This window comes from Choloepus didactylus, chromosome 13 (assembly GCF_015220235.1).
Source record: "Choloepus didactylus isolate mChoDid1 chromosome 13, mChoDid1.pri, whole genome shotgun sequence".
Taxonomy (NCBI): domain Eukaryota; kingdom Metazoa; phylum Chordata; class Mammalia; order Pilosa; family Megalonychidae; genus Choloepus; species Choloepus didactylus.
Window position 1 is genome coordinate 93837105 of NC_051319.1, and position 25387 is coordinate 93862491.

Consider the following 25387-nt stretch of genomic DNA (forward strand, 5'->3'; position numbering starts at 1 on the left):
ACAAAATTGCCGGCTAGGCAAGTCAAGAACTTGTCAGATACTCAGGATTTTGCTCAATGAGATGTTTTATTAGTCTGGACTTTTTAGATGTCAGAAACCCAACCCAAACTACATTAAGCAAAAGAGGTGATTGATCGGCTCCGAGAACTGAGAAACGTCTAGAAGCAACACAGGTGGACTGAGGGGCCCACAGGTGTCAGCAGGTAGTTCTTTCCCTACTACTTTCTGTGTTCGGCCTCATGCTCTCCTGCCCCAGACTGGCTGTCTCCACATGGTGAGAAGGATGGCACAGCCAGCCCCTGCCAGCAGCTGTACGGAAAGACAGCATTCCCTGCTAGGGTCCACAGAGAAGTCCTGGGAAACTCAGACGAAGCCAGTTTGGGTCACATGACCACACCCAGGCCAAGGTGGGAGACAGTGATTGACAAGACATCCAAGCCTCCTAAACCTCAGTTCCCCTGGGCTGTCATGAGGATTAAATGAAATCATGAATGGCAAAGGCTTAGCATAAAGCCTGGCCCTGCTGCTGCCAGTCTGTGCTCATGATAAACACTCAGTAATGTGGATATGGCCATTCCCCGTAATGCAATACCCTCAATGAATGCATTCAATGATACAGCTATTATCATTATTGCTGATAGCACTTCATATAGGGTCCCCTACATGTGCTTGATAAATGTTAGCTATCATTATTTTTTATTTTAAATATTATTATTATTATAAAGTGTGTAGCATAAGGCCTGCCATAGGTACCACTCTATAAATATTACTGATAACAATGATGTTCCAGTTTGTCAATGCTGCCGTTATGCAAAACACCAGAAACGGATTGGCTTTTTTAAAGGGGGTTTATTTCGTTACAAAATTACAGCCTTAAGGCCATAAAGTGTCCAAGGTAAGGCATCAACAATCAGGTACCTTCACTGAAGGATGGCCATTGGTGCCCAGAAAACCTCTGTTAGCTCGGAAGGCACGTGGTGGCATCTGCTTGCTCCCAGGTGGCACTTCAATATGGCATTCTCCAAAATGTTGCTCTTGGTGTGTTTTGTCTTCTCTTAGCTGCAACTGCTCTTCAAAATGTCACTCTCAGTTGCTCCAAGGTCCTTCTGTCTGTGAATTCCTTTACACAACTCCAGTGATCCAATTAACACCAATCTAATTGGGCGGGTAACACCTCCATGGAAATTATCCAATCAATGTTCCCACCCACAGTTGACTGAGTCAAATCTCCATGGAAACACTCAAAGGATTCCAATCTAATCAACACTAATACATCTGCCCCCACAAGATTGCATCAAAGTATATGGCTTTTGGCAGGACATAATATATCCAAACTAGCACAAATGATAATAAGAATAATTAGAATGCTGAGTGCCTGGCACATACTAAGCACTTAATGAATTTTAATTACTGTCTAATTGTTGTTATCAGCAATTAGGCAGTGCGAGTGAACATCCAGGCACCTCAGTATCGCCATTGCCCTTTCCTCATCCTGCCCGATCCCTCCATGGTAGCTGGCTTCATGGTAACTAAGCACTTTTCTCCCTCGCTCTCTTTATTAAGCTTCAAGCCCTGTTCATCGTGCCAGCTTCAGGCAAACTGGTCTTCTCCACTTCTCCCAAGGCACCCTCATCCCTGGGCACAAGCCCAGCCTCCCGGGAGGCACGCTGTCCACCAAGCCGGGCCCTGGTCAGTGACCCCACCTACACGGCCAGCCCTTCCTGTGCTGCATCTCCCTCACTCCCAGGAGAAGGGGAATGGGCACCACCCACCCACCCCAGCCTCTCCATTACTCCTTTCCCCTTAGCAAACAGACTTATTTTGGGAGGGAAGGGGAGATCATAGTAATGACAAGGATGATGACTAGCATGTAATATCATGCCTACTGTAATTGGATACTGTTCTAAGTGCTGTACGTATATCAACTCATCAGTCCTCACCACAAACTTAGGCAGCAGGTGCTGTTATCATCCCCTTTTTATAGCTGGAGGAGCCAGGCACAGAGAGGTAACTGACTTGCAGGAGATAATGTAGCTAGTAAGAGATAGCCAGGATTCGAACCCCTGAAGCGTGTTACATTACATACTGCATAAAGAGGACCTGATCCGTGGCAAAGACTTACTGATACCCAGGATAATAATAATAAAGGTATTACTTTTGTGATTACATGGCAGATGCAGCAGACATGCTCATGCTCACTCTTCTCCCTCCTGCTGAGTTTGGAATCCTCAGTAACAAATGAAGAGCAGAAGGGATCCACCTCTGGGGGGATGGGGGGGGTGAGGGGCGGGGATTTCAAGGGCACAATTCCAAGGCCCTAACAAGTCTGTGTCACAAAGGTAATGCTGCTGGCATAAAAGCAGAACTCAGAGAAACCTCATCCTGTCATGGGCAAGAAAAATCAGGAGAAATCTGCTGTAAGAGAATACCCTGGTGAGGGTCAAGGGTCAAAAACTCCAACGCCTAAATAAATGAACAAGAGAGCAGGGAGGGTCACTGGGGACCTGCAGTGTCTAAAAGCATTCACATCCAACCACTGTGCTGACCAAACAAAACCTTTGGGCAGGCCACTTCAAGGCTCTGTTTGCAACCCATGGCTGGGCATTCTGGAAGACGATGACACCAACTCTGGCTTTGGAAATAAAATCTCCGCTAATGCAAAAAAAAAAAAAAAAAATCCTTAGCAAATTGAATTTCAAGGTCCAGCTGAGAGGTGGGTGGGTTCCCAAATATAAATATTAACCAAATATTAAATAAGCCCAAAATGTTACAAGTATGGGTATGCTATAACCAATCGGAGAGATAAGACTGCTGACTCTGCTAAGGATTAAAAACAGTCTTAATACCCAGCTGAAGGACAGTTTTGGAGATTTAGATCTCTATCACTCAGTCAGCTGATACAGCAATAGCTAATCTTTCACTTCCATAGCCTTCACAGTCGGTTTTCACTGCAGAACCTGGAATTGCAGGTGACAATCTCAGAGGACAAGAGAGTGTGACTTGTGGAACCAAGATGCTAACAAGCAAAAAATGTTGAATTCTTAAAGACATTGAAAGAGTTCTGTCTTGTAAAATTGGCTTCTTTATCCCATGACATTCCAAGAGAACAAATTTGTAGTTATCTGGCATTTAGCCCAGTGGTTCTCAAGTTTATAGTCAAAAATCACCAAGGGAGTTTTTGAAGTCAAAATCCTGGGCCCCACCTCCAGAGGATTTGCTTCAGTGGCGCTACCTGGGGCCCAGGAATCTGCATTTTATTAGGCTCCAAAACAGGTAGCCCATAGGTCACATTGGACAAACCCCAGTCTAAAGAATATTATTATGTACACTCAATCCAGAAGCTATCAAATCAGAATCTAGATTGTAATATTTATCCAAATCTCTGAGCCCAGTTTAGAGAATTCAACTGGCTTAAGATAGAATATCATGTTCCTTTTGTTTATTCATTCAGTCAATGAGTATTTATTGAGAAGCTACCCTTTAGCAGATACTCTGCCAGTGCCTGCAGATGTATCTGTAGGCAAGACAGACATGGTCCCTCTCCTTGTGGAACCCAGTTCTAGTCCGAATCATTGAATTGGGGCAAATAGTTATTTTTTCTATGCAAAGAAGTCTGTTAAAGTGGAAACAAAGAATCTCTAAGAATTGTGAAGGGTAGTAAATGTCCTCTGGTGTAGCCACCACATGATGCATCTCCTCTACGATATGCACCCAGTGTGAACTTAAATGCTTCCAGGGACAGGGAACTCATTATCAATGAACGAGGCCATTCAGTCCTCAGACATTAAATTTTCCTTCCATGAAACTTCTACTCCTTAGGCCTGGTTCTGCTTTTCAAGACATGTAGAACAAGTTATCCTCTTCCTGCAAGACAGTTATTAAAATATTCAAAAACATTTTCACCATACCGTTAAAAGTTCTCTTCTCCCTGTCTTGTGGTCTAATTTTGAGTTCCCTCCCCATCCTGGTCACTGTTCTCCTCTGGGCACATTTCACCTTGTATCTTTTATAAAGTGCAGAGGTGGGATCCAACCAGTCGTTCATTCATTTTATTTATTAAACACACATGCACCAGGCATTGTTTTAGACTCTGGGGATAAAGTCCAGAGCAGAGAATAATCACCTTCTTCACTCTGGATGCTGTGTTTTTTTTTTAATGTCAGATTTTTAAGCTGTCAACCCATGGCATAAGCTCAGCAGACCATAATTTCATAGGGGTCCTCACAAACAAATTACCTTCCTTACCTCCATTTATGTAAGTTCATTGCTAACTGCCTACACATTCCTTTTTTACTCTGTTTTATTTAGATAATATATTACCAACTCCCAAATCTGATTTTCATTTTTAATTATAGTTTCTTTTTCTCTTTTGATTCACCACCACCACTTCTTATGTAAATGTGCTTCCTGTATGCAGAGCGCCAAAGCCAATGGCCCTTTATTTCAACTTTATTTCAGAGCTGATACATCAACTCTGTCTAAATCAAGAGAGACTGCTTGGTCTGACCCCCTGACTTTACAGATCATTTCCCCCCATGGGGACTTTTGCCCGACACTTTACCTCTCCTGAGCCTCCTTCCCTTAATCTCGTGACCTCCTGAGACCTCGTGTCTGCCTTGACCATTCCTACAGTGACCTGTAACATGTGTTTCCTGCCAGAGCTACAGTGGTAAACAACTCCTGGACAATTGAGGGGTAACTCAGAGAGGAACCGGAAATGCCCTCTGTAATAACTCCTGAAAGCTCCTATCTGGACCTACCACTTGGTAGTGGACATACCCTGTGATTGCTGGATGAGTCACAGACCCAGATTCCCTCTACCAGGCCCTGAGGGCCACTGCACTTTACAGGAGGAATCAAGCACGTCTTCAGTAAGTAGGAACAAGCAAGAAATTCAGCAATCAAGAATTGAGGGTCCCTAGTCCACAAATGACAAAGAATTCCAGAGATTAAGAATAATCTCCAAATCATCCAGATCCCACCTCGTTGCTCTTCTGATGAAGAAACTGAGAACCAGAGGGAGGGTGAGTTAGGGGCTGAGCAGGGGCAAGAGCCCAGGCCCACCCTCTCTCCACTGAGAGTCTAGGACTTGTTCCTCCTGACACCATCTCCTGTGTCTCTGAGCCAGTATTCCAGTCCTAGGGGTTCCAAGCAACAAACCATAATACAAAGCATATCCTGCAAACAGAGTTAGACAAACAAATGCCATCTGGGTGCTCAGGCATCTAGCCATTTGCTAGCTTCTTTCCTTTTAGGGCTGGTTACAAGAGGAATGGCACCAGAGGGATAATATGTTCCTATTTTTTCTCCTAATCTGGGACACCTGTCCCTGCTTTGGGGAATGTGTAGTATTTGGGGCTTCTTCTCAATATGTGAGCAGCCACCTGTTGCTCATTCCTTTCCAAATTTGCCTCTCGGGTCTAGGGCTGGCCAACTGGACCCCCACCCACAATGCAATCTGAGCATTAGCAATGTACTAAATTTGAAGATTCTAGAGTCTCTAAGGAATTAGCAGGTCAAGACAATGCTCTCAAGCAGAATGTACACCATGACACCTCATCCCCTTAAATGTGATAACTTTGGTTGACTGTCATAAGTTTTTGAAGAGGAAGGCTGGAGCTCACCACAGTCTGTCATTTTATTTCACCCAACTGCCATCCATTCATTCAACAAATATCTATTGACCACCTGCTGTGTCACTCACTGCCAATCAACCACTCATCTATTCACCCAACAAACATGTACAGAGCCTCCGCTAAGTACAAAGTCCCATGCTGGATGCAATGAGGAAAGCTCAGTCCCTGCCCGGAAGGAGCTCCTAATTTGGTTGGAGTGATAAATACACAAGCTCTGTGATTTAAGACCATATGTGTTGAGAGACTTACCGAGAGCTATGGATCACAGAGGAGAGAGAAGTCACTCCCCGCTGGCAGGTAAGAAAGTTTGCGAAGAGATGTAATGTGAGATCTGGACATTGAAGAATGGGTAGGATTTGGACAGGCAGAAGGAGTGTGTGGGATTCCTAACTGACAGAGGGCAGGTCAGGGTCCCAGCAGAGTGGTGAGGAAAACCCAAGGGGTCATCCTGCCGATGTGGAAAGCACATGTGCTGCTGGGTAAGTTGAGGTGGGGGAGGGCAGACGAAATGCTGGTAGGTTTGGAAGTGTCTGAGCCTTTGATGTTTTCCTGGCCCCTTAGGTTCTGAGGTTTGGCACCCCATCTGCAAGCAGGCAGCCCGGGCAGAGAAGAAGTTAAAGGTAAGCAGGCTAGTGGTAACCCCAGACCAGCACTCCTTTTTACCATGGGCTGGGGGTGGGCGGCACTGTGCTTTGGAGCAAAGGCAGCGTTCCTTAGTGTGCACGCTCCCAAGTCCATGCCTATCTCCTCGGACTTCCTTAAGGGGTCCTGGGGCTTTTGAGGGGTTTAAGGGATGCAGAAGCACTTCATAAACTGTAAAACACAGTACAAATGTGTTCTGTGTGTTTCTGGGGTGAGGCTCTCACCTTGCCATTGCTTACCAAGCTGGTGGCTTTTGTCAGGAGTTCATGTCCTGGCTTTTCCCCAGCCCGAGGTTATTTATTAATGATAATAATAGTAAATATTATCACAGTCATTGATAGTTTACAAAACATCTTTGAAGCTCTGTCTGATTTGATTCCTTTAACTCTGTGATGTAGATGGAGCAAGGAATTTTGTCTTCACTTGGCCTGTGAGAAAACCAAAACCTACCTAAAAGAGAGAGAGGTGGTTTGCCCCCACTAACAGCCAGGTAGACACACAGTCCACCTCCCTGCTGCATCCTGGAACAGCTGAGGTCCCTGCGTCCCTCTGAATTTCCAGCTGAGGTCCTGCATCCCTCTGAATTTCCATGCTCTGACAAGTACCAGGAAGCCCTACAAACCTGGGTTCTTGAGCCAGGGACCGAAGTGAGCGGGTGGAGCTTCCCACACCACAGGGCAGGGCCCAGCTCCTGGGTCCATGATGCTCTGGAGGGGATCCCTGGGCTGTGTTGAAGGTGGGTGGAGCAGCCCCTGTGATCTCCAAGGTGCCCTTATACTCCAAGGGATCTTTACCTGCTAGTCTCCTCAGCTAAAAGCACACGTGCACAATTTCTGACCAGCCAGTGGAGCATTGTTTCCTTTGCTTTTCCATTTCACCCACTTAATGTAAGTTTCATGAAAGGTCTGGTCTATTGATGAATAATATTGTTTTGAGCCTTGATTTTTTTTTTCCTTTTTCTTTCAAGTCTCCCATCTAAGGAATAAGATGACCTAATTGTTTTTTTTCTTCCTGATCTTCCTTCCTCTCTTTGGCAGGATTTTCCAACTTCAGTTATCCTTCTAGAATTCTGAAGCTTTTTCCCATATCTGTGTACCACCTGTTGTTATATACTTAATATTTTTCTTTAAATCAACTCACTACTTTTACTTAAAAAAACTTATTTTAAAAGAAAACTTTATATCACCAAGTGGAAAACCAGTATTCTTGCTTTTCATAGAAGGTAACCATAAAATAAATTGAATGAAACTTCAATAATCTTTAAATTCCAGCTAGATAGTGTTGCAAGAACTCTCATTAAAGGGGAAATTTGTTACTGTTGAAAGTTGTTGAAGGTGGATTAGCACTAAATTGAGACTTTGTCCTCCATCTAGTCAAAAGGAGTGGAGATCGAATTTTAAATTTACTGTCTTACTCTATGACTCAGTGTCATCAAAGTACCACCTAAAATCATCTCCTCAGAAGCACCGCAAGTTCACAAGCCACAGTTTAGGAAACTCTGTTATACAACCCCACTGAGAACCCTTTAAATTATAGGAAGAGAGATCTGGAAGGAAATTTAGCCCCATCACTTTACAGATTAGCAATCCAAGATCACTAGTCCTTGACTCCCCATCCATTTATGTTTTAACCATATGATGCTGCCACTGTCTTAGATGCACTGAGATTGACATCATGTTGTTTTATTAAGGGAACTATTAATCCATCATTGCCATTATCCAGAGAGATTTTTTAAGTTTATCATTAAGGTTGATGTCAATTTGCAATGAATACACTATAAAGAGTCAGTATATTGTGCAATTACAAAAAGTTTAAATTACTTTTACATGTTGAATGAACAAATGCTAAGGAATGAGTACTAACAAATTTTACTCATTGAAAGAAAACACATTATTGACTTGGATAACCCGAAATGAGAACTTTGGTAAGTAACTTCATATTTAAATGACCAGCTGCCAAAATATAGAAAACAAATCCAGATTCTGCCCAACAGTCTGAAGTCCTGTGCATGGATTTCACTCTCACTCAAGCATCAATTAAAAAGGCAGAAAACAAGGAAAGTACAGAAATAGCCAGAGAGTACTTGAACAGTAGTGTTGGTGTTCTGGAAGAGAGAGTCACACCCCGGACTCCTGTCTGTTCCTCACCACCCAACCCCAGGTCCCATTTCTCACGCCTTCTCTCTCCGTCTCTCTCTCCACAGCACAGGCGGACGTCTGAGACTTCCATCTCACCCCCTGGATCCAGCATCGGGTCCCCCAACAGAGTCATCTGCGTATGTATCACTTTCCAGCCACCAAGGGGCCTTTCTTATCCCAGGCCTAGGAGCCAGAGAGTCTCAGAATGAGGAACCAGCCAAAGACAGCTGTCAGGTTTTCATCCAACCAGTATTTCTTGTTTGGCTGCCATGTGCCAGGCTCTGTGCTGAGTCCTGAGGCTACAGTGGGGTCCAGGGCTGGCAAGGAATTTGACCTTGTGGAGCACACAGTGTGATAAACCCAGAGTTTTAGGATAATTTGTGAGTTCAGTAGGAGCCCGAGAAAGAAAGTATGATGGCAGCAAGAGCCCTGGAGTTCTGAAGCCAGTATGAGGTGCCTCTTTTTCCGTTACTTAACTGAGACAGGCAAGATAAAACTGTGGGATGAGAGGTAAGTGTGTATTGGGTGGAATGTGAATGTGGAGATAGAGGTGTGGAGGATAATCAGAAATAAGGAGGAATGTGGAAGCACAATGTAAAGGATTTGCAAACATAAAGAAGGACTTTCTCGTTCTGTGTATAGTCCGGGGTTGGAGTAGACCAGCAGTCTGGGTCATGAGCACCACTTCCAGAGGAAGTCAAATAAGGAGAGACTCATCATTTGCCAGGGATGTGACAGAATGGCCAAGAGTTTAATTAGATGACCTCAGAGGTCCCTGGGAATATATAATTTGTTCATTCATTCATTCATTCATCCATTCAACAAATACATACCTCTACTCTGAGCTAAGTGGAAATGGTTCTGAATCACCCATACTGTATCCCTGTCGTCAGAATTACACAGATAATCAAGTGCAGTTATGCTAAGTGCTAGGGAGAAAAGGTACAAGGTGTTCTGAGATTTTATAACAGAGGAACCTGACAGCCCAGGACCGGTCAGGAGAGGGGATCCCCAGTGAAGTAACATTTAAACTCAGCCCTGAGGGATACACAGAAGTAAGCTCAAGAAGACTAGGGGAGGAAAAGCCAGGGAAAACCAAAAGGTGGGGAGGGCTATGGACAGTAAGCAAACTTTAATTTGATTGACTCTGGAGAACTCCAGCCTTCCAGTAGTTGAAGGAGCCAAGAAGACCAAAAATGTAGGGGAAATGATCTATTGCAGGAAGCCCACACCTAATAAGAAGCTGTAGATATAGACCCCAAACCAGCCAGGCCTGGGTGGGCCCCGACCACCGCTGCTAGATCGTTACCATACTCCAAATCCACATCCTGTTTCAGCTTCGATCCCTGCATAATGCCCACTGATGGCACTGTTTCCTGTCCTTTCTTCCTCTGTTCAAAGCAGAAAAAGACATGAGTTATCGTTAACTACAACCTCAGTAAGGGTCAGTACTGCCACACAGCCGCCACAAAAGACTAGCTACTTTGATCACAGGCTGCACTAATTGAAGATCCCTGTCCAGAATAAGAGAGACGATAGTCCCCGTGGTAGCATGAATGGGGCCGACCACGGCAGGATTACCAGGTTTAGTTTCGTGGCCTCCCCTGTGAGAAGGCTAATGACAAACATGAGCATGTTTCCAGAAAAGGGTCACCAGGATATGAGAACTCAGGGAGTTGCTGTGGTCTAATCCTGTTCGTGACTAGCCTGGCTCCCCTGTGCTGCTGACAAGCCTTGTTAACCTCCTTGAAATAAAGTCAGTCCCTGCTGATGTCTCCCCAAGTCCCAGAGAGAGCTACCCGGAGTTGCCCCTGGTGGGGCGGCTCCACTAGAGGTGAACAACGGCAGTTGGGAACACCTGCCCTGTGCCCTCCAACTGGGGACGTATCCATGGACACCACTCGTCCCCCATGTGCTAGCATCGGCACGTGCCTCCCCTCCACACTCCCTGCTCTCCCCGCTTCTGGCCTCCTGCTTGCAGCTGCTCCAGGTCAGGACCACACTGGCTGTGTGAGCCAGGTTTTAAGCCAGACCATCCCAAACATGGTCTTCAGACTTAGTGAAAAATCCATCTACTTGCCTCTGTGACATTCTATAACAGGCAGAAAGAAAGCAAAATGGTTTTGTTTTCAGATAACTGAGATTTGGTCTTAAAATGGAATTATCAGAGAACCCAGAGGGGGTCAGAAAACTTGCACACTTCGCTCCTTGCCCCACTGATTGCTAGAATCATCTTAAGGTGGTTTGACTTTGATCAGCCCCATGTGATTTCTTCCTTCCTTCTGGGTAAATCATGTTGGGTTACCTCTGTTCAATCACTCAGCCTCCAGACTCATTTATGTAGCCTTTCAAACAAGGCTATAGGAAGAAATATAAATTCAGTATTTTTGAGGTTTGGAGTAAAACGCCGAGATGAATAATTTGGGTCGAGACTGGGGTTTGCAAGATGCCAAGAGCTCTCAAGTTCAGGTTCTACCATTCCAGGACAAAAGCAGGTGTTACTTCAGCAAGTGGACCCTCCTGGTACTGTTCCCTTTACCCACATACACTAAAATTTACGTGGGTGTCTGTACCAGGCAGCCTTGGGCAGACTCCAGAGGACTTGACTAAGGAGGGTTTCATGAAGGGACCATTGGCACAGAGATGGTGAGTCCCCAGAATGACAGTAGCAGGAAGCCATTGCCACCCCCAAGGCCCAAAGGGACAAGGGAAAGGAGCCGTGCTACCAGAGCTGGCATGAGCTGGAGTTGTGAAAAAGCAGCCACTGGACAGAAGCTGTGGCTAGAGAGAAACTGCCACTTCCAGGCCCACCGCCAGCAGGGAGGGAGCAGGGTGAATAAATAACACCAGCCTCTCTCTCTGCCCACCCTCCGTCCCTGCTGGTGCCTCCCCTTGGCCAAACCCAACTGAAAGCCAGACAGCAAGAGAGCCTGATGATGCAGGCCATGGGTGTCTTGGGGCAGGGAAAGATGGAGGGTGGATGTGGGGCAATGGAGAGTAAGTAGCATCATGCCCAAGAGCAGTGGGGTGGGATGGAGATCCAATAGTGGAAGGGCCTTGGAAGTTGTTAAAATATTGATGCTTAGAGGGTATTTATGAAAGCTGCCCTCCTTAAGGCAGTCTTAGCCCTGAGACTTTACCTGGGCTCTGAGGCATTGGGAGAATGTTATGAGGACAATAAAATCTCCTTGAATTCTCTATCTAGTGGTCTCTGTCTTAATTTATCTCACTTCCAGAACCTGAGAGCCACAATAGTTACAGGTGAGGCACAAATCCAGGTTGACCGTAGCAGATACAGGGTCCTGGAGGAGATGGATATGGAAAGGGCTTGTCTTCGAGATCCATGAGACATGGACTCTCATGTGTGAGAGAAAGCTAGCTCTTAATGCATGCTGTTCTAGGGAGCTGAACTTGGGCAAAGTCAGGAAGTAGTTAGAGGCTCATTTCAGCTCAGTGTAAAGTTCTCTGGGTAAGAGAGCAAACTCCCCATCATAGGAAGCCAGGAGAGGACAGTGGAGAGGGCAGGCTCTCAGTTAGATTGCCTGGGTCCGAATTCCGGTGCTACCAATTAGCTGTGACCTTGAACAAGTTAATTGATTTCTCTGTGCCTCTGTTTCCTTATTCAAAAACAAGGGTAATCCATACCTATTATTGGAGTTATGAGTTATGTGGATTAACTGAATTCATCTGTACAAGGGACTCAGCACAGAGCCCAGCTCGAAATAAGCACTCACCAAATGTTAGCTAGTGTTTTCCTATCATGATTATTTCTGTCTTTACTATCTTTTCCATCTTCTTCAAGGATGCTATGAATGGAGATGTCCTCACTGTGTGGGGTTAGAAGGCAATTCAGCATCCAGGCTCTGTATTTCAGATGCATTCAAACATACTAGCTAAGTGGGGCAACTTGAGGAACTTTTTGAGCCTCCATTTCCTCATCTGGAAAATAGGAATAATATGGTCACTTACCTCACAGAGGTGTTGACAGTTAAAGGAGATAATTTCTGTAAAGGACAGTGCCAAACACATAGTATGTGCTCAATAAACATTAGCCCTGTTGGACTGGATGCCATATAAGATCTTTCTTACTTTAACAGTCTGTGATTCTTTGATCCTAATGTTTTGGTTTTAGTGGGAACTAGAGATGCTCGTTCTTTCCCTATCTTGTTTTTGTTTCCTCCTTTCCTTTCCCTCTTACCTCTTCTTCTTTCCTTTCCATCTCCCTCTTCCTCAGGCTAAAGTGGATAATGAGATCCTTAATTATAAAGACCTGGCAGCTCTCCCCAAGGTTAAGTCCATCTACGAGGTACCACGCCCCGACCTCATTTCCTACGAGTCTCACTCCCGATACACGTCCGACGAGATGCTGGAGAGATGTGGCTATGGAGAGGTATCGCGTCCTGCCCCTCTCTCAGGGTTGTTGGAGGAGAGGAGGTCCCAGGCCACCACAGATAATTTTGACTCCACAGTGTTGGTCCCCAGATGCTTTTAAATTGGAAAGTACAGTCAGCACTTTAAAATCAAGAGATTTCATCCAAAGACCTGGTTTTCTGGCTTTCCTTGAATATTCAGAGCCGGCCACACTGAACTAGTATTTCCACCACCTGGCAATGGGTAGCAGCAGCCCCTACAGACAAGACATGGGAACTCCAGCTCTCCCCAGCCACGCCACACCCCGTTGACCCCCAACATTGACGCTGAGAACCCGTGACCATTTATCACTTGAGCTGTTTTTATTATGGGGGAGAAATTTTTTATACCTAGCCCGTGACTGTCATTTGCATCGCTTGCCAGGCATTATGGGCACTGAGGTTTATAATCCCTGGTTGGCCATCTTTTTTGAGTTTTGTACCTGGCCTTCAGCCTCTGTGCCCCAAGTAAGAGAGATTTTCTTAAAGATTCAGAGTCAGACAGCTTTTGAAATAACAAAATGGTTGCTGGACAAGAGAAGGTATCTCTGGAGAAGGCACGGTGGCCACCTGTGTCTCAGGGGTTCTCTAATCCCATCCCAGTCCCCCTGAGCCAAGTCAGTTTGGTTCAGAAGGAGCCCTGGCCTTGGTAAACCCTGGTAAATAAGAGGCCCAGCTGTACCACTTACTGGTTTTGTGACCTTGGGCAAATCTTCCTGTCTAAAGAAATCGGGGTCCCATTTGGTTTAGGAAGTAACCATCCTACTATGTGTGAGTCAAATGAAGTCAAATGAAGCTTTTGAGCCCATTGCTGAGTTCCCTATTGGTTCTGACCCTGGAAATGGTCCAGGAAAGAAAGACCAAATATTTGGTAGAAGCTGATTTTCCTGAAGCCAGAGGTAGCAAACTGGGGCTCACATGGCACAGCCAGCCACTAAGAGTTGTTTTATTTCACTTGCCAAGTGTCTTTTAAAAATGTGCATTGGTTGCCAACATTTAAACATTGGAAGATTGCACATAAGAATCTGCATTTCTTCTCTTGGAAGATAAGGGTGCTGTGTTAACACTGGGCAGGCATTCCAGTGTGGCAGCTGTCTGGAGCTGAGCAGCAGCTGTCCCACTGGCAGGGCATTGGCACTCCAGCTTGCCACACTGCCCATACGCTCACCTCCCTCATTGACAGCGCCAGTCTGGCCCTTTCTTGGCCCATGCCTTTGGGTCCCCTGCTCATGACCATGGATAGTTCATGAGCTGGTAGAGAGACAGGGAAGGGTCATGAAAATAGCTCTGAGCTTACAGTGGAGGAGCCAAAGCTGGCTACTTCCTTCCAGAGAGGACCCCAGCTATCTAGTTCCCTCTCTGGGCCTTGGTTTCCTACCAGCAATTCTGATATTCTGAAATTCTGAGCAAGATTGTTATCTGGAGAGGGATGCTAAGCCCTGGGGCAGCTGCAGGGACTTTCTTTGCCAAACTATGTAATGAACTTCTGTCCCTTCCTTTCGCCTTCCCCTCTCTTCTTTTTGCTCCCTCCATGGATGACTTCAATCTCTTCGCTTCTAAGTCTCTGGGAACGTTATCTCCCTACTCCCAGGTAATTACGTGGATTAGAGGAGCTCTTTTATATAATGGTGCCCCTCTGTGTGGCCCAGAAGACCCCTGACTTCCCCCCTTCCCCATCCCCCAAGGGGCCTGAGCACTTGCCCGAGGTGCCCTCCCCACCCAGGACAGCCAGAGAGACCCAGGAACATGACCTAGAGGAGGTGGCAGAGGCACAAAGGATGGGAATGGTTTGGGGAGATCCTCATATGCCCTTTCTATCCAGGGATGGCCTCCCTGATGCTTCTGTGATGTCTGGCCACAATTCCAGGGACTGACCCGGGGGTTCCATTCAGGGGTCCATGAGTGATGGATGAAGACCCTGAAAATGCTCTGCTGCCCTCCTCAGGCTGGGCCTGCAACTCAAGGGCAGGGATCTCTGTATTCACCATGTCTCAGCCCCCAGAATCCTTGATCTTATGTCACTTCCCCACCCGCCTGCGCTGCTCACGGCCCCACTTCTTCCCCCAGGACATCTACGAGAACCTGGACCTCCGGCAGAGACGGGCCTCCAGTCCCGGGTACATCGACTCCCCCACCTACAGCCGGCAGGGCCTGTCCCCCACCTTCTCCCGCTCGCCTCACCACTACTACCGCTCTGGTGAGGAAGGGGGACACCCCAAGGGGAGAGGAAGAGCATGGGGGTGGGGAGCAGTGGCTGGAGCCCCTGGGCTCCCCACAACAAGATCTCTGTCACCAAATAGCCTGGCTGAGCTCCTGAAGATGCACCCCTGGCAGCGGGAGGGCCAGACTACACAGCATGGAGGAGGGTGGGGAGCTGCCAGGAAAGGGGGAAGTGGGCAGCTCAGCCAGGACCGGGTGGAAGAAGACTCCTCTGTCCTCATACGTGACCTGCCTCATCCAGAGGGTGGAACCAGGAGGCCAGAAACAGAGGTGTGGCCTGGCCTTCACTCCAGGACTGAGCCCGACCCCAACCCACCCAAGTGGCCTTCGGTGGCCCTGAGGTTAGGGCCGAAGCCGATGCTTGGTTGGAGGAAAGGAGCAATTAAGGGATGGGCCTGGGTGGGGAGGGGTGGGGAGCCAAGAGGGGTGGAGACGCTTTCCTGCGGCTTGGTGAGGTTGATTCTGACTTTGTGGTCAAGCAAGGAAACAGGGTGAAGCCTGTTTCTCAGGCACGGTGCATGAGAGCACACACTTCTCCCTTCTCAGAGGCCCAAGCACGCTGGGACGACCCAGCCCCCTCCCCACCATCTTGCTGTCATCACCTCGCTGCTTTTTAACGCCACCATGGTTAATGCCTGTTTTCTCTGCCTCTGTTCTCTCGGGGACCACTGCCTGCGTGCTCCAGGGCCCGAGAGTGGCCGGAGCTCTCCATACCATAGCCAGTTAGATGTGAGGTCCTCCACTCCGACCTCTTACCAGGCTCCCAAGCACTTTCACATCCCAGGTAGGCGCAGCCAGCGGAATTCCCAGTTTGGGTGCATGCTCCGTGGGGTCACTGGGCACCAGAGCACCCACTTGATGCTGCCCCAGACCGAGGAAAAGCCAGTTCTGGGGGCCCTCCCTAACCGGTCACTGGCACTGAGACACCGTCCCCCTCCTCAGCCCCATCACACCCACAGGCTTTCGTCCACCCGCTTGACAGGATTGCAAGGGGTCTAAGCCAGGTCTTCAGAGTACCGGCCCAGGGAAGAGAAGACACGGGGAGCTAGTGAGAAGTTCCTGGAGCCTCCGGGGGCCATGATGGGATGCAGCAGTAACACTTGATGGTCAGGGCCACGGGCTTTTGCCTCAAAACACCTGGGACTGAATCTCAATTCTGAAGCTTGTAAGCTGTATGATCTCAAACTGGTTGCTGAGCTTCCCTGAGCCTCTGTTGTTCCATCTGTACAGCCAGGCTGGGCCCTGAGGTTGCAGCTGTGCTCAAACCAGCCCAGTTCCTGTCTTCATAGTGTTTATGTCCTAATGGGGGGAGAGAAGCAATACATGAGTTAACAAATAAGTTATAGTTCAGGTAATGAGAGGTGCTGTAAACGTAATACAGTAGGGCAGTGTGAGAGCGACTAGGGTGGGGGAGGCCGTGTTACTGGGATTGTCAGGAGGGGCTTCTTGGAGGAGGTGACATAAGAACCAAAAGATGAGATAAAGCCAGCCTTGGGAAGATCATAGGGAAAAACAGAGGGAATAGCAGGTACAAAAGCCCTGAAACAATGCAGCAGGCAGCAGGCTAGTGTGGCTGGAGGTGGTGAGCCTGAGGGACAGTGATAGGAGATGAGAGGAAGGCAGGGACTGGATGACCTTGTGGGTGTGATTTGGACAAGGTCATAGCCTGAGTTAAGCAGAGCCAGGCCTTGACTCCACTGTCCTAATCTGAGCTCAGTTTTTCACTCCCCACCCGCATTTCCCCAGGAACTTGTCCTATCCTATCTGTCTTTGCGGGAGGGGGAAGGAGATGATGCTGAAACTTGGCTGGCTGCAGCATCCTGGGACTTTCTCTGGAATGAAGCATGCCTGCTGGGCGGAGGCAGTGGACACCTTCCCTGCATGGGGCTCTGCTGAGCATGCACACCCACCTGAGCCTGCACGTCCACCATCCAAGCCCCAGGGCCCTTCCTTGGCACTGAATCCATCCATTCCTCTCCCCCTCCCTTACTTGGGACCTGTTGGGATGATATTGGAAGTTCAGCTTTGGAAGAGGAAGTCCACCAGGGGAAAGACAGTGGATCCTTGGAAAAAGTTGCTGACCATCTCTCTCTTCTGAGATCAACTGACCAATGGCTGTCTCCTTTTCTCCTTGTCTCTCTCCTCCCCTCTGTCCCTTCCCGGTCTGTTTGGCAGCTGGAGAAAGTAACATCTACCGGAAACCCCCCATCTACAAACGGCATGGTATGACTGGAGGCAGATAGGGCTTGGCCTGGCAACAGGAGGGGGGAGCTTAAAGGAACCGGATGACCCGGCACAAATCACCAGGAAGGACATGGTGCAAGGCTGCAACTCAGTCCTTCCTTGTTGGCTGCCCCTCAGTCACTCAGGGTGACATTGAGGAGGAATGTGGTGTCATATCAAAGGAGCAGAGAAGGCCTCGTGTCCCCGAAATCCCTTCCTGCCTCCCTGCCCCCAAACCCCCTTACCTGCCATCTGGTGTCCACAACACCGAGATCAGGGCAGTCCTTGCAAAGTGACCACACCCCTGCCTTGGTTCTCAAACTCTGTGTTCATTAGAATCCCCTGGGAGTGGGATGGATTCCTGGGCCCCGCTCTAGCCTTACTGAATCAAAACCCAGGGGATTCCGATGCCCAGCCAGCTTGGGAGCCTCTGCTTTAAGCTTGTCTCAGCCAATCTCCTGAGAGTGGACAGGGGCTTGGAGTGGGGGTGCAGATGAGAAAGGAGCAGGGAGTCGCCGCTGGTGCCCTCATTCATCCAGTCAGTTATTGTTTCTTAGAGAGTGGGCTATGGGACCTCCACCTGAGAGACGTAATAAAAAGGCAGATGCCCTGACCCTCCCTGGCCCCACTCAATTAGAAATTCTGTATTGTACCAGCCACATCCAATTCTTACCCGCATTCAGTTTGAGAACCACCAAGGCCTTCCTCACTGAGGCCTCCTGTTCATTCTTCTGAAAAGCACTTACTGAGCCTCCATGGAATAAGTACCTCCCTTCATGGAGATGCAGAGGAGCAGCTGCCTGTCTGTTTCACCCTCACCTGCTTAAGTGTCCTATTGGGATAACTGAGAGAGAAGCACAGAATTAGAGGAGCAGGGTGACAAGCAGAGCCGGCGCTGTACCCGGGATCTCAGCTAAGCAGGTGGAGGGGGCAATGCAAGGATAAAGAGCGGCTCTGGGTGCTTAAGGCCCTGCAGTTGGCACAGGCTTCCCTGGTGGGGGTGGGAGGGGCTGGGCTAGGGCTGGGGAGTGGGTCTGTGAGCTCAGGTACTTATGGCTGTGCCCCCAAGTGGCCACAGAAAGGCTCCAGCCCTGACAGAGGTAGTTCAAGTTTATATCCAGTAAAGGCACCCAGGTTCCAAGCTTCTCGAGACTGCATGGGGTTTTCCAGGTGGGCTCTGAGGAGCAGCACCAAAGTAGACTAGGGAGGAGTCTGGGGAGGAGGTGGATATGTGTATAAGAGCCTATATAAAAGGGTCAAATGCCAACAGCTGTGGATGACAGGAGATGCCCAAGATCCACAACAAAGAAGAGAATTTGCAGGCTTTGGAAGCTAATGCTGCTGGGGGAAGGTGCACAGCCTGGGGTCAGCTGTGGGCCCATCCCAGGATGCTCTGCTGCTCTGGCTCCCAGGAGCACAGAGCTTGTCCCTGTAGCTTCTCTCCTGAGAAACGGTAGTGGGGCCACACTCGTGTCCCCAGGCCTTCTCTCTGCCCCGTCTGCCCTATCTCAGGGCTGCTCTAATGTTCACTGCCCCTTAAATATTTGCATCTCTCATGAGTTTGATAGTCACCCCTGTGTCATGGACCTCAGCTGGAAGCTAGATGGCTTGTGAGCCTGCAGATCAATTCTGACACTTTACAGATGAGGAAACTGAGGCGGAGAGGGCTGGGATTTGCCCCGTCTTGCAACTGGGTTAAGTGGCAGAGCTAGGACCAAAGCTCAGCTTTGCTGATTCCCTGCCCAGTGTCCTTCCTTTGGGACACTTAATTGCCCCCAAAGAGGATGTGGCATTTCAGTTTAAGGAGAAGCTTGACCTGACTCAGCATGCACCGTGGCCCTGCCTGGTGATTCCCACCCACCAACCCCCAAGATGTGGTTTGAATCCACAAGGCAGGCTTCTGGCAGCCTAGGAAGGTAAGGGCAGAGTCCTCACCTGGGGTCTGCCTGATCTTACTGCATGAGGCCATGTCCTTAGTGTTCTCCAAGCAACAGACCCAGGTGTCCAAGGAATGTGGTGGAAAGAGCCCTAAGCTGGGATCTCATCCTATTCTGGTGCTAACTTGCTGTGTGGTCTTGGGCAAGATCCTTCTCCTCTCTGGGGTTCCATTTCCCAACTGTAAAATAAGAGGTTGGCTCCAGTGCCTTTCCACCTCTGACACTCCATTTCCCAGACCCTCCTACCTGTGCCCCCTGACCTTGCCCTGGGCTGGGGCCTGGAGGAGGCAGGGGAAAGCACGTGTAGACCCAGCCAGGATGCTCTGCCTTCCTAAAGCTGTCTCCTTGGGTCCTTTGCAGGTGATTTGTCCACAACAACCAAGAGCAAAACAAGTGAAGACATCAGCCAGGCATCCAAGTATAGTCCCGCCTACTCGCCAGATCCCTACTATGCTGCAGAGTCTGACTACTGGACCTACCATGGGTCCCCCAAAGGTAGCACATCCCACAAGGATCCAGAGCCCCACCACTTGTGCCAGGGACACGGGGAGTCAGGACAGACAATCGCCCAGTCACTCCTTCACATGATCATTCATGTATTCATTCAACACACATGTACTGAGGGACAGTCATTGGGGCCAAGGGGTACACTGGGAGCAAATCAGACCAATCCCTTGCTTTGTAGAGGAGACATAGGTTCCAACAGTGCAGGGGAGGTGATATACAGGAGATGGGAGAGCTGGTGGCAGGGGCAAGCTCTCCAGCCTGGGGATGACAAAAGCTTCTCAGCAGCTGCCATAGGAAGGGTGAAGTGGAGGTAAGCCAGCAAGGAACGTGTGCATGTACAAGGACCCATGATGGGAGGATGGGTTACACTGGAGGGAAGGAAAGTCTATCAGCTTGGCTAGAGATCAGTGAGGAAGAAAGCAGGTGTGGGATGAGGGTTCAGATCCAGTGTGGTCTCATGGGTTGAGGTGAGGATTTGGGTCTTTATCCTAAATAGTAGGAAGCCAGTGAAAATAGTAACCCCATCAGATTTGTTCTTTTGAAAGAGCACTTTGGCTGTAGGGTAGAAAATGGTTTGGAGGATGAGGGAGATGGAAGGCTCTTGCAGGCATCCTGGCAAGGGGTCTTAGTCACTCCCTAGGACACCACCCCACCTGATCAGACAAATACAGGAAGAGATTTCTCTCAAGGTATGGTCTGATTCCGCACGTACCTTCACTAATTGAATGTCCATTCGGAGCAAATCTTCCTGGAAGCTATAGAGATGACTCCTTCTCTACCCTCAAAGAGCTCTCCATTTATAAAAGGAGATAACACACAAACACAACTATAATCCAAAGTGGACGGTGATCAATACTCATGAGAGATAAGTGCTCAAAGCTGCAACGAAGAAGATACCACTCTCTACTGGGCATGTTAGTCAAGAGTGGAAAAAAGCAAATGAACAACTCTAAGCGGACTAAGCCAAAAGAGGAATTTTCTGGCTCAAATAACTGAAAGGTTGGGAGTATATTGACTTGAGGCACAATTGGATCCAGGGGTGAAGGGATATCATCAGGACTTGGACTGATTTCCCCTGGGGTGGCTCCATTCTCAGGCAGGCTCTGTCTTTGTCATGGAAAGATCCCAGCTTGCATCTTACCCTTGGCAGAAAGAGAATTCTCTCTCCTACCAGTTGCAGGAAAATTCCCAACATTGGGAATTACTGCTCTGTTTGGGCTGCACTGCCCAGCCGGGAATAAGGAGGGATGCTGGACCACTCAGTACGAGGATGCCCACTGGGGAGGGACAGTTCGCCAAAGTGCATTCGTGCTGGGTTACAGCTAGAAAACGACGGAGCCAAGAGGAAACCCCAGCCTGTCAGCTTTAGAGCCCCGGGCTTAACCCCTGGTTTCTGCTGCCCCTCCCTGCCCTCTCCCAGGGTAGGCTGAGTGGGGGGCAGGTCCTGGAGCTGATATTCTCTCTCTCTCGGCAGTGCCCCGAGCCAGAAGATTCTCATCGGGAGGAGAAGAGGACGATTTTGACCGCAGCATGCACAAGGTGAGCAGGTCACACCACTGAATGAGATGCTTACAGGGTATATTTTTGAGGATTTTTTCATTTACACCTAGCAGAAACCAAATTCAAACTGGCTTAAGAAAGAAAAAAGGAATGTATAGCTTCATGTAACTAAAAAGTCAAAGGATAGGATTAGCTTCATATATGACTGGATCCAGCTACTCAATAACAACAAAAAATGCCGTAGGGAAATTGTCTGTCTCTCCTCCTCTGCTGGCTTTCCTGTGCACTGGCTTCATGCTTGGTCAGTGCTTCTCATGTATTGAAAAGATGGGTGCCAGCCACCCTCTTACATTGCTGGTGGGAATGTGAAATGATGCAGCCTCTGTGCAGAAGAGTTTGGTAGCTCCTCAAAAAGTTAAGCATGGAATTGCCATATGACTCAGCAACTCACTTAGGTATATACTGAAAAGAATTGAAAACCGGTACTCAAACAAGTACTTACACACACATATTCACAGCAGCACTTTTACATTAACCAAAAAGTGGAAACAACCCAAGTGTCCATCAACACACTGATGAATGGATAAACAAAAATGTAGTCTGTCCATACCATGAAATCATCGTCAGTGATAAAAAGGAATGAAGTACTGATACATGCGACAATGTGGATGAACTTCAAAAACATCAGGCTGAGTGAAAGAAGCCAGACATAAAAGGTCACATATTATATGATTCCATATATATGAAATATGCAGAATCAAAATCTGCAGAGAGAGAACACAGACTGGTGGTTGCCAGGACTGGAGGGGAGGGGAAAGGGGAGTAATTGCTTAATGGGTATAGAGTCTCCTTTAGGAGTGATGAAAATATTTTGGAACTAGATAGAGGTGGTGGTTGCACAACATTGTGAATGTACTAAATGCCATGGAATTATTCACTTTAAATTGGTTAATTTCATGTTATGTGAATTTCACCTCAATTTTTTTTTTATTTAATTAAAAAAAAAAAAAAGATGTATGCCAGCAACTCCCACAGGAGTCCCAGGATAGACCCCCAGCTAGGGCCCTCTGCCTACTCTGGAACCCTTCGTTGTGGCCAAAGCAATGTGCTCCTGTCGTTATCCAGGCCCCCTTTGTGTGCCCACTGCCAGGGCTCCACCCAGATCTCAAGGACTACACATGGAAGAGAAGGGAAGTCCCAAAGGAAGAAGGATGCTATGAGGAGGGAGGGAGGGGAGCTGGAAAGGCGGGAATGACAGATATTCACTATAGGCAGATGCCCAAGCCTGCCCCAACTAAGTGTTCTCTGCTTCCTTCTAACTTCATCTTTCTCCTCCTCACCACCCCCTTCCCGCCCTCTCAGCTCCAGAGCGGAATTGGCCGGCTGATTCTGAAGGAGGAGATGAAGGCCCGGTCCAGCTCCTATGCAGACCCCTGGACCCCGCCCCGGAGCTCCACCAGCAGCCGCGAGGCCTTGCACACAGCTGGCTACGAGATGTCCCTCAATGGCTGTAAGCACTGCCCCGCAGGATGAGGGGCGGGGGCACTTTCCTCCCACGCCACCAAGGAATCTGAACCCCTACAGCCCCTCCCACTTGATCTGAAAGGAAACTTGACCCCATGGCTGATAGCTTGATAGCTGGGGGGGTGTTCACTTTGAACCAGGCACCTTGTGAAGTGCAGTCCATGCACATCTCTCCTTCTTCACAACAGCCCTGGCGGTGGTGACACAATCATCCTTATTTTACACATGGGAACTAAGGCACAGAGGGATTTGGGAGCTTGCCCAAGATCCCTCAGTTGGTAAGTGATGGAGCTCAGTTTCCCACCCAGGTCAATCTGATTCCAGAACCTGTGATTCTCTCATTAAGAAAAGGAAAGAAGAGAAAATGGAAGGAGGAGGGGAAGAAGGGAGAAGTCAATAGTGATATTGGATGACTTGAAAATCCTCAAGCAGTGGAGAAGGCAGGGCATCAAGACAGCAAACCCACGAAGGCCGTCTGCAAGGGCTGTGGCCTGTCAGATGAAGGGAGGCCATCCATGGATAACAAAGATACCATTTATTACATGCCTGTGCACCAGCCATTGTAGATACGTCATCACCCTGGCCCTCACAAAAACCCCCAATGTAGAGTGATTATTGTCACCCACTTTTTGGGTGAGAGAACTAAGGCTAAGCCACTTACCCAAGGTCAGAAAGCCAGTAAGTGCGTGAGCCAGGATCAGACCCAAGTCAGAGTGACCCCAAGACCATGACCTTTTCCCTCTTTGCCATACTGCACCTTGACTCTTGGTGAGGTTGACAGTGATAGTGGTGGTGATGACAAAGCCAGTGTTATTGAGTATCTTGTATGTGTCAGGCACTGTGCTAAGTATCCTACTAACATAAGAACATAGGTCATATGTTCCTTCCAATAGAGGAGACACTCTCCCTCTCTGTTTTATAGATGCAGAAACCGAAGTATCCTTAAGTGACTTGTGTAAAATTAAATAACCACTAAGTGGCAGAGCGGACAATCCCATGAGCCTATTTCCTTGTGTGACTGCTGAGGGACACTGTTTTCAATCCCTGGCACCAGTGCTGCTCAAAATTCACCTCTGTTCAATGGCATGCGTGCAACAAATATCCCAGAACACTTGTGCTGTGCCAGGTGCTGTGCCACATGCACAGGGGGGAGGGTGGTGTGCAGGTGCAACAATGGGATACTGACCAGTGAGAAAGGAGGTCCTGAAGGAGCCCTCCATGTTTCATCCCCACCACCACCATCACCAGTGTAGCCTGGGTACAGGAGCAGTCTGTCCTCCGCCATGTCTGTCTGTCCCCAGGAGCACTGATCTCTGGCTTTTCTCTGTTGCAGCCCCTCGGTCCCACTACCTGGCTGACAGCGGTATGTTCTGCCCATTCTATCTTCAACCCCATCGTGTCCAGTGAGGGCCAGAGCTGAGGCAGCTGCAGTTCCCTCGCAGCTGTGGTGACCAAACCACATGGATGCTCAGCTCAGTCCTGATTTCAAATAGTCCCTCCTATTATGTTTGTCAGGTTGTGGGCCCTAGTTCTTGGTTGTGGAACCAGGATTGCCCTGCCCAGAAGATCCCAGAGAGAGAGAGAGCCCCTTCCACCCATCTGAGAGCCTGTCTGCCTGAATTCTGGGCTTAACTGCAATTCCAGAGCCTTTGCTCAGAGCCACCCTGCGGCCAGGACACAGGGTCCATGATAGGAGGACACATGTGTAGGTCAAGGCCAGTGGGTGCCTTGGATAGGCCTTGAATTCTGCAGGGGTGAGGTGCCCCTAAGACAGTCAAGACGCAAGTCTGGAGAACAAACAGAGATGCTGGCAGTCTCTAGCCAACCTTTGCCATTGGGATGGGGAGTCATATTGGCCATTTGCAGCCAGCTGATCTCAGGGAGAGGGACCCTTGGCTTGGTGCTTATGGTAATTGCCTCGGCTCCTTCTTTTCAGATCCCCTCATCTCCAAATCGGCCTCCCTGCCTGCTTACAGAAGAAACGGGCTGCACAGGGTAAGAGAGGCCAGTGCTGGGGGGACATCGCCCCTGGATGTTAACAATTCCAGTATTAGCTCATTGTTCTGGTGTGTATTTGTGGGTGAAAGCTGGAGAGAGGCCTTGAGGGTAGGGGTGGGTTAACTAAAAGAATCCAGTGGCAATGACTTGCTCTCCTCTTTCTCAATGCCTGTGTGAAAAGTGGCCCTGATGGATGGGTGTGGGGAACAAATAATTCTAATACTTACTGAGAAGTCACTGTGCGGGGCTCTGTGCTAAGCACTTTACATGCATTAACTCATTTAACATCATAGCCCTGGGAGGTAGTTGCTATTATTAACTGTATTTGTGGATGAAGAAATGGAAGCACAGAGAGGTGAGGTGACTTACCCAAACTCTCACACCCAGGAAGTGGTAGAGTCAGGATTTGAACCCCGGTCAACTGACTCCACAGCCCACATCTGATTGCCCTGCTCCACTTGCCTTCAACATCACTTACAGTCTTCTGATCTCTTTGACAGTCTATGACTTAAAACCTTCAAGGAAGCAGTGAGTTGTTTTAAGGGCTGAAAGGGAATAAAAGCATGTGTTGTTAGCCAGCAGAACAACTGTGCTACTGGACAAGTGAGCAAGGGAAAAGACAGGGGCATTAAGATAGATGTTTATTTACTGAG

General features: G+C 48.4%; 1 protein-coding gene across 10 annotated transcripts in view; it reads left to right on the plus strand.

Moving 5' to 3' along the window:
* ABLIM3 (actin binding LIM protein family member 3) overlaps positions 1-25387 on the plus strand; it is a 111112-nt gene that overhangs the window by 76379 nt on the left and 9346 nt on the right. For 2 of the 10 annotated variants that reach the window (XM_037801349.1, XM_037801350.1), the window contains exons 9-21: positions 6198-6256; positions 8482-8553; positions 12651-12806; positions 14387-14416; positions 14893-15022; positions 15731-15829; positions 17221-17268; positions 19566-19700; positions 21187-21251; positions 22575-22722; positions 22925-23014; positions 24070-24099; positions 24673-24731. In XM_037801349.1, the coding sequence (XP_037657277.1) occupies positions 6198-6256; positions 8482-8553; positions 12651-12806; positions 14387-14416; positions 14893-15022; positions 15731-15829; positions 17221-17268; positions 19566-19700; positions 21187-21251; positions 22575-22722; positions 22925-23014; positions 24070-24099; positions 24673-24731 (1121 nt within the window). The remainder of the gene's footprint in view (positions 1-6197; positions 6257-8481; positions 8554-12650; positions 12807-14386; positions 14417-14892; positions 15023-15730; positions 15830-17220; positions 17269-19565; positions 19701-21186; positions 21252-22574; positions 22723-22924; positions 23015-24069; positions 24100-24672; positions 24732-25387) is intronic. The other 8 variants (XM_037801351.1, XM_037801352.1, XM_037801355.1 and 5 more) reach the window with 8 other exon arrangements.